The sequence below is a fragment of the Equus przewalskii genome, chromosome 23 (genome assembly GCF_037783145.1).
Source record: "Equus przewalskii isolate Varuska chromosome 23, EquPr2, whole genome shotgun sequence".
Classification (NCBI taxonomy): domain Eukaryota; kingdom Metazoa; phylum Chordata; class Mammalia; order Perissodactyla; family Equidae; genus Equus; species Equus przewalskii.
Window position 1 is genome coordinate 12,800,017 of NC_091853.1, and position 13,398 is coordinate 12,813,414.

The window sequence follows — 13,398 nt, forward strand, 5'->3', positions numbered from 1 at the left end:
ATTACCAAAAATAAGTGGAAATCTATGTATAAAATTCTTTCAGAAATTTAGTACTTTTTAAACTTAAATCCTGGTGTTATATAATGCCACTTCCTCCTATTCCACAGCGTGACTCCTCCTGTCTGAGTAAGGTCATTCTTATTCGTTGATGTGTTGTGATCTAAAAGCAAACATGACCCTGGCCTGAGTGGGGGGGGGGTGGGGGTGGGGAAGAGTTCTGACTACCCACTAGCTGTGTGAACTTAGACAAGCCACTTTACTACCTCTGGCCCAGTTCTCCTGCTGTAAAATGAGGGGGCTGGACAGGGAATTAATAATTGAGCACTAACTCTGCTATTTCATTAAATCAAGAAATGTTGATTAAGCAACTCAACAGCTGAGGAAACACAAATTCAGCCACCTTAAGTGATCGGCTTAGTACTAAGTGGTAGAAGTGGGGTTGGAATCTGACTCCAGAGCACTGTGCCCCTCCGTCTCTCCCTGGACTGTGTGATTGCTGATTGCTGCTTCTAGATGCAACTCTTAAGCTTCTACTTCCTATATGAACGTGTAGCTTTCCCCTCCTCTTTTTAGCTTGTGCTGTTTTTCTCTTTCTGATAGGCTCTACCATCACCTGTTTGTTGATCCACATGTTTTATTTAGTCAGCTTGGTTTCTACCTTTTTTCACAGAATTGTTTCTTTAGATTCCTGTGACATACATAGGTATACCAGGTGTTGCAAACTAAAAGGCGTATAAAGACAAATGCTCACAAGAATGAAGCAGATAAATGTAAATAAATGAAATAAACCAGAACTAAGATAACAGGAAAATGAGGGTAATGACAAACTGGTGTCCTTGCCGTTAATATAAAAGGATCTGCACTCTTCTCAGGTTTACCTCATTGTTGCCAGATCTCTTCCATTTTTTAGGAAAAGAGAGTCATTTAAATATTTCCTGATTTTAAAAACATTGAGAGAGATGGCCGCCAGCTTGTAGCCTCTGATTTATATTATGCAGCACGTTATTGGACCATCCAGTGATTACGTTGTATTTGCTAACAGCTTAATCTGGGGAAAATGTGAGATAGTAAGTGCCTCCTGAGTTTTCTTTATTTGAGCAATTTTGAGATTTCTAGTTTTAGCAGTTAGTAATATCACTAACCAAGGTAGGAACTTGGAATGGCAGATCTTTAGGGACAGATAAATGTTAGTTTGATGTGTTAAATTTAAAATGAAAGTCAAGAGCCCAGATCTCTAGAGAGATTTGGCAAGTCACCAGCAATTAGGTAATAGTTGCAGCTACAGAAGTAATCCAGAGCAAGCACATGTAGAGTGAGATTACTGACAGAACCATGGGGAATGCCAGCGTCCAGGGAACATGAGGAAAAAGAAGAATGGAGGAGGGCGGGATGCTAGGAAGGTTCAAGCCAGTAGACCAAGGAACAAAGGGAATGGTAAAAATGCAAGAGAGATGTTTCAAGAGTTCATAAGGAGGTTGTTTATGCCTTTCCCAGAAGAAGTTTCAGCAGCGAGGTAGATAGAGCTTTCAGACTGTTAGAGTGGGTTGAAGAGTGACTGGATGAAATTCAACTGCCAAACGGATTAGTTTCTATAATCTATTAAGAACTTAGAAATCAATAAGAAAACGACAATCCAGAGAAAAAAATGGACAAAAGACATTTCATAGAAATATAAATATTTAACCTCATTACTAATCAAGGAAATGAAAATTAAAACACAAGATATCATTTTATCCTTACAAGATTGGCAAAATGTGAAGACGGATAATATCAAGTGTTAGCACAAGTGTGGATCAGTAAAAATTTATATACAATCAGTGGAAGTATGAATTGATATAGATTTGAAAAGCAATATGCTGCTTTCTTGTAAAGTTAAACATTAATATACTATATATACACCAAATATGTGTATATGTATATATACATGTATACCAAGAAATGTGTACAAGAATGTCTATAGCAACATGAGAGGAGAGGGGAAGTAATTCAGAAGTCTATCAAATAAAATGAGTAAGTAAATTGTGATGTGCTTACATATTAGTTTATTCTCAATTTAAGAAATATCAGCTACAGCCACATTAGACAACATGAGTAGGTCTTAGAAACAAAATGGTAGAACAAAGCAGTCACAGAAGACCATATTTTTAAAAATTTAACAAATATTTATAATCACTTATTGTGTACCTATCCTAACTTTACTGATATCATTTAATTTAGTCACATAAACATAAAATATGATTTTTTTTAAACTCAAAAATAAGCAAAAATAAATAATATATTGTTCATGGATACAGACATGTCTTCAAAAACACAAGGGAATAATCTTAAAATTCAGAGTAAAGGTTACCTCTGGACAGGAGGCAGGGAGATGACATAGGGAAGGAGCATAGATGATGCAACAGATTGGTGATGTTGTAGTTCTTAAGTTGACTGGTTGTTCACAAATGTTTATTATATTGTTTGATAACAACGATTGTTACATGTGTTAAAGTATAATTTTTTAAAATATAAAATCATGATTCTCACACCAGTACAAAATAAACACGTCAAAGGTTTTATGTAAATCATTACATTTATAAGGGAATCAGGAAGATTCTACAATCATTTCAAGGGAGAATTCAAAGTATCACACATACATATAGGCAATCAGGATTGCTGAAATGAATGTACAAATAGTTGCAAAATTGGTCAACATGCACAGGGCAATAATCAGTTACCTGCCACTGGACATAATTCATTAGCGTTTTCATGGACAAGAATTGGTATTATTACTAGTTTTCAGCAACTTCCAGAGTTGTAAAACAGCTCAAAAGGGCCAAAAGGGTGCACTGGAGACAGGACACCTAGTAACTTTTTTGCCTATTTCAGAGTCTATCACAATTTTTTCCGTTTTTCCAAATTTACACATGTAAACTTTTATGTGTCTCAAATATTACATCAAAAATAGAATGAAGGATAAAATAAGAGTGTACCAGTGTGTGTTTCTATTTCAAGGTGTTTGTTGAAGGGAAAGAGGCAAGAGTCCTTTGTTGAGTCATTTTGTTTTCTTAAACAGGGGATTTAAGTGTGTGCCTTGGTTCTGGGGAAGCAGCCGGTGGAGGGGGAGTGGCAGTGGAGGCAGCAGCGGATGTTGTAAAGGAAGCAGTGGCAGTTAGATTCAAAATCACAGTTCAGATTTGCAAAGAAAGGGGTTCTTCTTCCTCTGAGATTGGAGGAAAAGGAGAGGAGCTAGGCTGTAGATTCACTTGAAGTCATAAAAAAAGAAGTTAAGAGTCTGTGAAGAAAAAGAAATGTTTATGGTAGGTGGCTTAAAGCATACTTGTAAAGATTTACTGAATGGAGAAGGAGAGACACTAGAATAAGTAGAAGGGTTGCCATGGCCAGCCTTTTACGATGCACCAAGCACCTGCTGTCCTTTTCCTAGAGCACAAGATAGAGCAACTACCTTAAATGAGTTTGTAGTCTCAAACAGATAAGATATAAAAATGAGAAGGTTTAAATAACTGAAGAGATTATAAAGGCATAAATTATCAAGTGAATGGCATAGATAATGTATGTTTATAATAGAATGTAACCCAAAAAAACTCGATACAAGTGAAAGCTTTGAGAGCCAACTCTGTCACTGACAGTTTGCGTGACATTAGACACATCACCTTTAGTACCTGTGGCCCTCGGATTCTTCATCAGTGACAAGAGGGGGTTGGACTAGACAGTTTGTAAATCCGTTTCTTGAAATCTATGAGAAAACTAAAGAACAACTGACAGTGAACTGGATATAAGATATAATTAAATGGGCAGAGAGGAGTCCAGGAAACATTCAAAACGGAAGAACTGGTGTGAGAAACACAGGGCTTGTTTGGAAGGCAGTGGGCACATGGGTTTGGTTTCATTCACCCTGAGAGTTCATGAAAATAGAATAATGAGGAAAAAGTAGGAAAGTGTATTTTTCTCTCCAGCATTAGTTGTTTTATACACTTTACATGTGCATGGTAAACTCTCAGGGCGGATAATTAAGTAAGTGATCTTGCATATCCAGAAAGAGTACAACCACATTATTTGGGGGGATATGTTATTTTTGTTGATACAGAGAAATGGAGTCATGGGGTGGGGAGAGAGAAGGAAGGAGTTACTAACTCCAATATTTAGTCACATGAACTATTTCAGAAATCCAGTTGTTAATCTTTAAAACAAGACACTTCTACCAGAATGAGACAATTTTCAAAGTAGTAATTATGTCTCAAGTGACAGTTATCGACTTAAGGCTAGGGGCTTTAGAACTAATATTAAATAACTACCCTAGCCAGGTACTGGCTAGACTGGCTAACTTAACTTCTTCAAGCTATACCACAACTTGGGAAATAGGTACTAATAGGTGGACATAAAAATTGAGGTTCAGAAATTAAAATAACTGTCTTCATTATACCCAACTAGCTGGAGGCCCAACCAGTTCCAGAGCTCAGCTTCTTTCCATTTGGTCCTGTAGGTGCTGACATTTCTAACTCCAGCCTCAAACCATACTTTTAAATGGTATTATAAGAAGACATTTATAAAAAGCATGTGTTATTTATGTGTCTGACCACAACTGTATAGAAATCTAGGCCTCAATGGTCTTGTTTCAACAGTGCTGCAGTGTATTAGTAACAGTGTATTCTAAATATGCCTTATATTGGAATACAGCTATAAACTAGCTTTTTTTCCTCCTTCACTTTGTCATACTCTTCCAAGCTACAAGTAGGAAAACACTCATTTATCTAATTTCATTTCAGGTATCTATTTGTCAGATTTAACATACATTGATTCAGCATACCCATCAACTGGCAGCATTCTAGAAAATGAGCAAAGATCAAATTTGATGAATAACATCCTTCGGATAATTTCTGATTTACAGCAGTCCTGTGAATATGGTAAGTCTCTGGAGGAAGGTGCCAAGCCGTTATTCTGCTGTGAGCCTGGTGATGCATTCACACACATCTTGGGCCACTTTTCACACATCAGGGAACATCAATTTCTTACATCCATCCTAACATAAAGGAAAATAATGGTGGTTTTATTTCACTGTTTAGTATTTAGCATCTTAAGATCTTGCTTTTAAGAAATTGAAGTATTTAATATTTAAAATTTTAAGTTTTATCTTTTGCAATTCTGCCATTTTGTAGCAACTTTCCTAACATAATTTACAAAATTATTTTCCGTTATCTTCATCTCATTTGCTCTCCCAGATCTATCGTGTCAGCAGTTCTCATATTTTTCAGTTAGAGAAGGAGCTGAAACCCTTGATCCCAGGAACAATTGACTAGCTTTCTTGAGTCTGATATTGAGTAAATAATCATTTTTAGCCCAAGATGTATTTTATGGAAACACAAATATAGAAAGAGCTTACAAAAGCCCAAATTATTAGAAAAGGGTTTTGATGGGTTTTTTTTTAATGTTTTAAAATGTTTGGTACTTTCAGTTTGATAGAGAATAAAGGTAGCCTATTTATGTATAATATATGTGGTGTTAAAAAAGCAGTGAGTTTACATTATCCATTTGTTTAAAATAAATTTGTCTTAAAGCTAACTTTACTTATAGGCATCTATATACTTTGTTAAAAGTGTGTGTGGGAGGGGAAGAATGTTACTGAAAGTTAAAATAATAAATAATCTCTTATTTTGTCCTTTTCTCAGTTTTTTTTTACCATAACACCAAATTGTGATGTTAAATTAATTTTATTTGAAATTTCTAAGTAGGGGAGAAAAACCACATTTACAAATGGGAGTCAGCCTCCTTTAAAAAAAAACAGTAATAACTGCCTTTACGTCTTGTGTTTACATGAGGTTTGAATATAAATCGCAGTGCAGTCTCTGATTTTTTTGTATGAAATTTCTCAGATATATGAGATTTTATAAATGGAGCTTTTTTTTAAATCTTATACAATCAAGATGCAGCTGTAATTTTCTAAATTACCTTCAGTTTTACATTAAAAAAAATTTACCTCAGTAATGTCCTAGATTTAATTTAAATTTTGGTGCCATGTGGCCTTAATCTCCCTTTAAATATTTTTTTTAGCTTAAGTTTTACAATTAAGATGTACTTTATCATATAATTAATTATTTATCCCATTTTGCCTAGATATTCCCATGTTGCCTCATGTCCAAAAATATCTGAACTCCGTTCAATATATAGAAGAACTACAAAAGTTTGTAGAAGATGATAATTACAAGTAGGTTGGATCTTCAGAAGTGGTTTGTATAACTTTGTCCTGTCCTCCACTCTTTCATCCCCATGTACTTGAATATCTAGATCTTACATAGTATCCTACAAGTGCATTATGCAATGGTAAAGGGATGTAAGTGTATTTCTTTTTGATTGCTTGATACCGTTGAGCCAATATAAAAATACCTCATCTGATCTTTTACTAAAAAGTATTTCATCTTTCTCAGGTTGTTGAGAGCTGATGTTTGATAGTTCTAGCTTAAATTTCTTCCTTTCCCTCTATATTCAAGCACTGAATCATTATGGAATTTTATCTTTTAAGAGACTGAAAAATTAATGAAACAGTCTACAAATAGGAAAATTACTCCTTTTTTAATTGTAATTTTTTGGGGGATGGGAAGATTAACCCTGAGCTAACATCTGCTGCCAATCCACCTCTTTTTGCTGAGGAAGACTGGCCCTGAGCTAACATCCGTGCCCATCTTCCTCCACTTTATATGTGGGACGCCTACCACAGCATGGCTTGCCAAGTGGTGCCATGTCCACACCCGGGATCCAAACTGGCGAACCTCAGGCCCCCAAAGCAGAACGTGGGCACTTAACCGCTGTGCCGCTGGGCTGGCCCCAATTGTAATTTTTGATACATCTTTGAACTTGTTTTTGTAGATTGGGAGAATATTGCCCCTTCTTGCCTCTAGGTCGGAGACATATTTGTCCAATATAGTGCCACACTTGACCCTTTTCTCTGTTACAAGAAGTCCTTTATTAAGGATTTTAAAAATCACTTTTGAAATAGCTGATATCCATTTCCTTCTCCTTAAACACAATACTGCCCAAAGTGGAAGGAATTTTTGAATTATTAACCCTTTTTATTTTTCAGTAGTATGCTATACGTCATAACTGCCAGTTTTTTCCCAAAAGATGAGAGGATAAAGAACTGATTTCTCTTCAGGCTTCTCTTATTTCTTTTAGCTGTGTTTGTTAGTTTCAAACACTTTGCTCAGCTGTGTGATGTCAGTTATTCCCCAGCTTTCAAATTTAACTTTGTATCTTCCACCAATATTTTTTCCACTAGAAGGTCATACTTAAAAAATTTGTCAGAGTGAAAGAGACTGGGTTATTTTTTTAATATTAATGCATCATATAAAAAAATTTTTCTTTTATGATAGTGATTATCAACTTCCTTATTCCATAAATTTCAGTGATTTTTAAAGAATTCTGCAGATCAGAATAAGTATCGATAAAAGGCTGGAAATTCTGGAAAACACCTAGAAATAACTTGTCTTCAAATGTTAAATACATTAAGAAGCTCAGGATATATGCTTAAATATATCTAAAATTTCATTAATGTTTGCAAACACCTGTATTGCCATCGCCTCTCCCACACCATATATATTAGCACTTTATATTTCTATTTCAGTTTTTATTTTTTATTTACAGTCTTTGCATGGTAACTCATTTGAAAATGTCTGAGGTCGATGGATCAGCTTTTTAAGGCTGGAGTTAGTTCACAGATCTCTTGTTGCCCTAGGTTGAAAGCTTCTTGAGTTTGATGGTCTGTATCTTATATTTACCACTGTTTCTCCCATCTCTCTAATTACTTACATATCACAAAACACTCATGTTTTGTCCAGTGAGGTATAGAAGGTATCTTGAAACTCAAAATATGAGTACGTAGCTATTAAAATCTTCTCTGTCTGGCTCAACAAATTTATTAGATTTAAAAGAAGAGTTGAAGTCTAACTTAGAAGTGAAGTCTAAGAAATTGTTGCACAATTATGGAGGATGGTAAATTTTTATTGACTACAGTAAAAGTAAACTGAAGTGTTTATTTAAGCAAATTTTTACTTTGCTAAAAGGGATAGCATTAGCCATTTAAGCCATTAAGTAGTCTTAACGGTCTATAAACTGACATAAGATACCTTCATTTTTGTAGGAAAGCTGATGCTATTATATTGATTTTTGTTTTCATGAATAGCTAGAACCAGAGCAGGTTTCTCATTAAATTCGTTTAACGAATATTTGTTAAGCTTTTGCTACAGGTGAGTTATTGTGCTAGTTTCTGGGATTACAAAAATAAGATTTTGTTCTTGCCCTTAAGAAGCTCAATCTAATGCAACAAGACACATCCAGGAAACAGATGATTGCAAAAGAGTTAAAATAGTACCATAATAGAGAGATGCTCTGGGAACATAGGGGAGACATAACTCAGTTTTAAGAGGGAAAAGCAAAGAAAAAAGAAACCTGAACAGCTTCAGGAGACAGTGTCACCTGAGGCTGAATCTTGGCAGGTAAGTAGGAGTTAGCTCCACATGAAGAGTAAGGCAAAGCATTCCAGGGGGTGGGATGGCTGGAGGAATGGGGTGGGAAACAGTGTGTGCACTTGGGGAACGACAGGTCCTTCGAGGGTGCTGGGGCATCATATGGGAGACTTGAGAAGAGAGATTGTTTTTCTAAAGATGCGGTGATGTTGCATGAGCCTACTGATTAATTGTATTGAAAATCAGAGCATTTTAAGATAAGAGCCGTTAAAATTATTAGTTAAAAAAATGGTTTTTATGATGAAAGATACTTTCTTTATCCAATGGCCTCTGTTTTTGGAAACTTCATCTGTATAGGCAGCCTGTATAGATATTACTAATTACATGCATGTGTCTTAATCAGGATGAAAATCTTCCTAAGTTATTTCATTTTAATACTTAGCATAATATCTTTTCTCAATGAGTATTATTATATGGTGTTTTGATGAAGATACAGGCAGCTGACACTCTGATTAGCCTTCTCTGCTGTGCTTTTTTTTTTTCTTTTTTTTTGCTGAGGAAGATCTGCCCTGAGCTAACATCCGTACCAGTCTTCCTCTGTTTTTTAGGATGTGGGCCACCAGCACAGCATGGCCACAGAGCATGCCAAACTTAACCTCTAGACCACCACTGCTGTGCTTCTTAAGATGCTTCTGTGTTTTATACTGCTGTCGGTTACCAGCTGCTACTGATAGCAATGTGATTCATCCATAGCTTGCTTTCTTTTCCTGTTTTTATTGTAATTATGTCATTTACTTCTTTGTCTTTTCATAAGCTTCAGAAGAGCAGGGACACCATGTCTGCCTTAGTCTCTTATATTTCAGTGCTGAGAGCACAGTGCCCAACACAAAACAGTCGTCAATAACCATTTATCAAATGAATGAATTCAGTATGGTCTGTAGCCCAAATAATTAAAGTCAACTGCTCTGGAAAAAGAAAAAGAGTAGAGAGTTCTGGTTAATCATTTATCTCTTTAGTACATGCATTTTACACTGTCAGGTAATTGGCAGATAATCATATGTAATTCCCTCTTAGGTTATCAAAGAAATAGTAAGTTAAGAATCCATAATAGATTTATTATGAATGTCTCTTGCACTGTATTCTGCGATTTCATAAAAAAATCCAAGCTGGTAGAATGCTAAAAAGTAAAAGGTCTTTATTAGTTTTCAGACAAATGCTTAATAATAATAGGCTTCAGGGGCTACACCAAAGTCTTTTCTACAACTGCTTTAGGATCCTGTTTCATGAAATAGTTTCCATTGGTAGGAAGCATAACCTCTTTCTGCCATGGAACTCGAAACTGGATGTATTATCCTAAACAGAGCTTAAGGACCAACTAATAAACTTGGGCTTAGGGTCGGGATTTACCAGGAATTTTGCAAACAACCTGTTTGTTTATATAGATGATTCTTTTGATAAGTTGATTTGGTTGGTTTTTTGGATGGTTAGTTTTAAATAAGATGTTTTTGAAATTTTCAGTGGTACACAGGCCAATTAGCCTATCCAGTAAAGATTCTAGAAAGAATTTGCGTAGTATATTTAATATTATATGTGAACGTTCCTGAATTTAAGTGCTCAGGTGTCAGTATAACCTCAGGTTCAGTCACCTTTGAGTCATTCATCAGATGTCTTGAAACGTGCTGATTTGCTTGGCAATGTTGGGTTAGCTTGGGGAGATTTTTCTGTTTTTAAATGTGACTTTTTAATGTCCCCTCTCCCCCAATATTTCCTAGAATAACCATAAGATCAGCTTTGTATGAAAGAGAGAGATTGCTCTTGAGGAAAATTATATGGCTGAGGTTATCTTATAAACATGTTTTTAGTTTTTTGTGAGAAAATACATGATTTTAATGTTATTTTGTCAAATGTTAATCATTTTATGTGTTTTGCTTCTTTTTAAAATCCAGGCTTTCCTTAAAGATAGAACCAGGGACGAGCACCCCACGCTCGGCCGCCTCCAGGGAGGATCTAGCAGGTTAGTGCGCGGTCTCTCCTTCCTACATCGCACGTCAGGTAGCTGAGGAGAAAGACACTCTCCAAAGGACAGGAATGCTGAGCACGTTTTATACTGCATGCAAAAAGTTATTTTTGGTATTAAAATATGTTAGTTTTTTCTGTTTGAGTGTTTTTGTTTTTTAATTAAAAAGTTGTTACTGGTAATTTGTCAATAATATACAAATACGCCAACTAATCAAGGAAAATAGATCAACAGACAGAAAATTAAATAGGGAAGTGTTTATGAATATCTTTTCTTTTTTTTTATTAAGAATGCACTGCCCTAGGCAATGAGGGTTGATTACATTAGAAATTTCTGTGGTTTAAGTGGAAAACCCTGCTAATTTGAATAGTTACAGAAGTCAATTTTGGTGACAATTTTTTTAAAATTTCACTGTAATACTGGGCCAAGTATGGAAAATGTTACCATAATTTACCGGTTGTATTGTAGTTAGGGATATTATACATATCCCACACATAATCAAAAGTATAAAATTGAAGAGAATTACGCATTATTTAAGAAATCATTGATAAGTACCTTTTTTGAAATTCTAAATACAGACCTTGGCACTAAGCTTCATATTATTGTATGTTCTAAAACTGAAGGCCCATCTAAGAAGATGTGAAGGAAGTGAGAGCAGAAATCATGACTAGGGGGAAGAGTATTCCAAGCAGAGGAAAATATTTCAGTCTAAATCTCTTAAATTTTCTTTTCTTTTCATTCTTAGTGATATTTGACAAATCTGTGTACTTTTTCTTTTTTTTTTTTGAGGAAGATTAACCCTGAGCTAACTGCTGCCAATCCTCCTCTTTTTGCTTGAGGAAGACTAGCCCTGCACTCACATCGTGCCCATCTTCCTCTACTTGATTTGTGGGACGCCTACCACAGCACAGTTTGCCAAGCGGTGCCATGTCCGCACCTGGGATCCGAACTGGCAAACCCCGGGCCGCTGAGAAGCGGAACGTGCGCATTTAACCGCAGTGCCACCGGGCCAGCCCCCACTGTGTACTTTTGAGTCGTATTTTTTTTATTCCCATAAGCTTGAACAGTGTGAATATAGATTTAAATTCTAACTTGAATGCTTGACCTACGCTATGCGTTCTTTGTCTAAGAGGAAACTGAAACTAAGGATCAAAAAGCAATGCGTAAAACTAAGTGAGCACTGAACTGGGCCTCAGAGACCAAAGTCCTTGAGCCCAGGTTTCATCTGTGTTGTGAGGCCCTGAGCCCATCTCTTCTAATGCTGCTTCTTGCATTATTAAGGGGCAAAATATTTATACTGCCTACTTAAGGCAAGGAAGATAGAAATTAATGGATTTTGTATGTTTGGGGATTTTATGTTTTAAGACTCAAAAAATAAATATTTCTCTAGAGGCCAGCCCAGTAGCACAGTGGTTAAGTTCGCACGTTCCACTTTGGTGGCCCTGGGTTCACCAGTTCGGATCCTAGGTGTGGACCTATATACTGCTTATCAAGCCATGCTGCCGCAGGCATCCCACATGTAAAGTAGAGGAAGAAGGGCACAGATGTTAGCTCAGGGCCAGTCTTCTTCAGCAAAAATAGGAGGCTTGGTGGCAGGTGTCAGCTCAGGGCTAATCGTCCTCAAAATGAATAAATAAATAAATATTTCTCATATTTGGTCAGTTAAACTTAACATTAATATTATCTTAAAATTTAAAACATTTTATATCAAGGGATTAAAAAACAGTCTTTTGAAACTATCTGAAGATTTCTCTCTCTTTTTTTTTTTTTTTAAATTTAACTCTTAGGTCCTGAAGTAGGAGCATCTCCGCAAAGTGGAAGAAAAAGTTTGGCAGCTGAAGGAGCTTTACTACCACAGACACCGCCGTCCCCTCGGAACCTGATTCCACATGGACATAGGAAGTGCCATAGCTTGGGTTATAAGTCAGCATTTTTAATTTCATCTTTCAAATTTTTAAGTTGTTTCTAGTTGGATTTATTTTCTATTTATTAATTAAACAGAAAATAGTGTCCTTGCAAAATTTTATTTGTATAACAATAGTCTTTTCCTGCTTCATTAAAATATCTTGCTTTCCTAAAGCATTTATTTCTTCCTTTACCTTAATTTGGAAATGAGCTTTTCCCAACAGTGCCTTCACATTTGGGGGAAATAAACAAACATTACAGAGTGTCATCATAAATAAAATCAGGAAAACAATACGCCATTTTCCTTTTAATAACCTAATAACCTTCCTTTTATAACCTTTGTATCAAGACAGTCATTGCTTGTCTTAACCAAAGTAAGTTATCATAAATTAAGATCTATAAAAATTGGTCTTTTTATTTCTAAATATAAAGAAATGGAAACTGATTTTTTGTTTAACTTCATTAGCTTTGCAAGATTGTTTTCTCAAAGTGGGGCCCATGGTTCACCTTTGCCGTGATTTTTGTAAAAATTTAATAGCTGTTTTCCAAAAGTGAATGTGAAAACACTTTTTTAATGTACCTGCAGCTGAGGATGAAATTGAAGTATTCTCTGTTGTGTAGGTAGATATGGCTTGGATTCCTAAAACATTTTCCCTGAACTGTTAGTTTGAGGCCTTCATGGTAAAATCTGTGTGTTCGTTAGTATGAGAGTTCAGAAGTAAGTTCAGGATATCAGGTAAATCTTTTATATCCTGAATCTTTATATAAGAGTATCTTTGATATCTTGAATTAGTAACAGTAATAAAAGATATGAAATATTTCTCTTTGTTTCCAGTTTCATTCATAAAATGAACACAGCAGAGTTTAAGAGTGCAACGTTCCCAAACGCAGGACCAAGACATCTATTAGATGATAGCGTCATGGAGCCCCATGCACCATCTCGAGGCCAAGCCGAAAGTTCTACTCTTTCTAGTGGAATATCAATAGGTGAGAAATATTTATCTGAGAGGGTTCCAACTT

General features: G+C 35.7%; 1 protein-coding gene across 24 annotated transcripts in view; it reads left to right on the forward strand.

Annotated features, from left to right (window-relative positions):
- The window catches only part of RALGPS2 (Ral GEF with PH domain and SH3 binding motif 2), a 156,177-nt gene that overhangs the window by 114,536 nt on the left and 28,243 nt on the right, over positions 1–13,398 (forward strand). For all 24 annotated transcript variants that reach the window (XM_070591645.1, XM_070591658.1, XM_070591646.1 and 21 more), the window contains 5 exons: positions 4,767–4,904; positions 6,112–6,202; positions 10,403–10,470; positions 12,261–12,396; positions 13,214–13,365. In XM_070591645.1, coding sequence (XP_070447746.1) covers positions 4,767–4,904; positions 6,112–6,202; positions 10,403–10,470; positions 12,261–12,396; positions 13,214–13,365 — 585 coding nt within the window. The remainder of the gene's footprint in view (positions 1–4,766; positions 4,905–6,111; positions 6,203–10,402; positions 10,471–12,260; positions 12,397–13,213; positions 13,366–13,398) is intronic.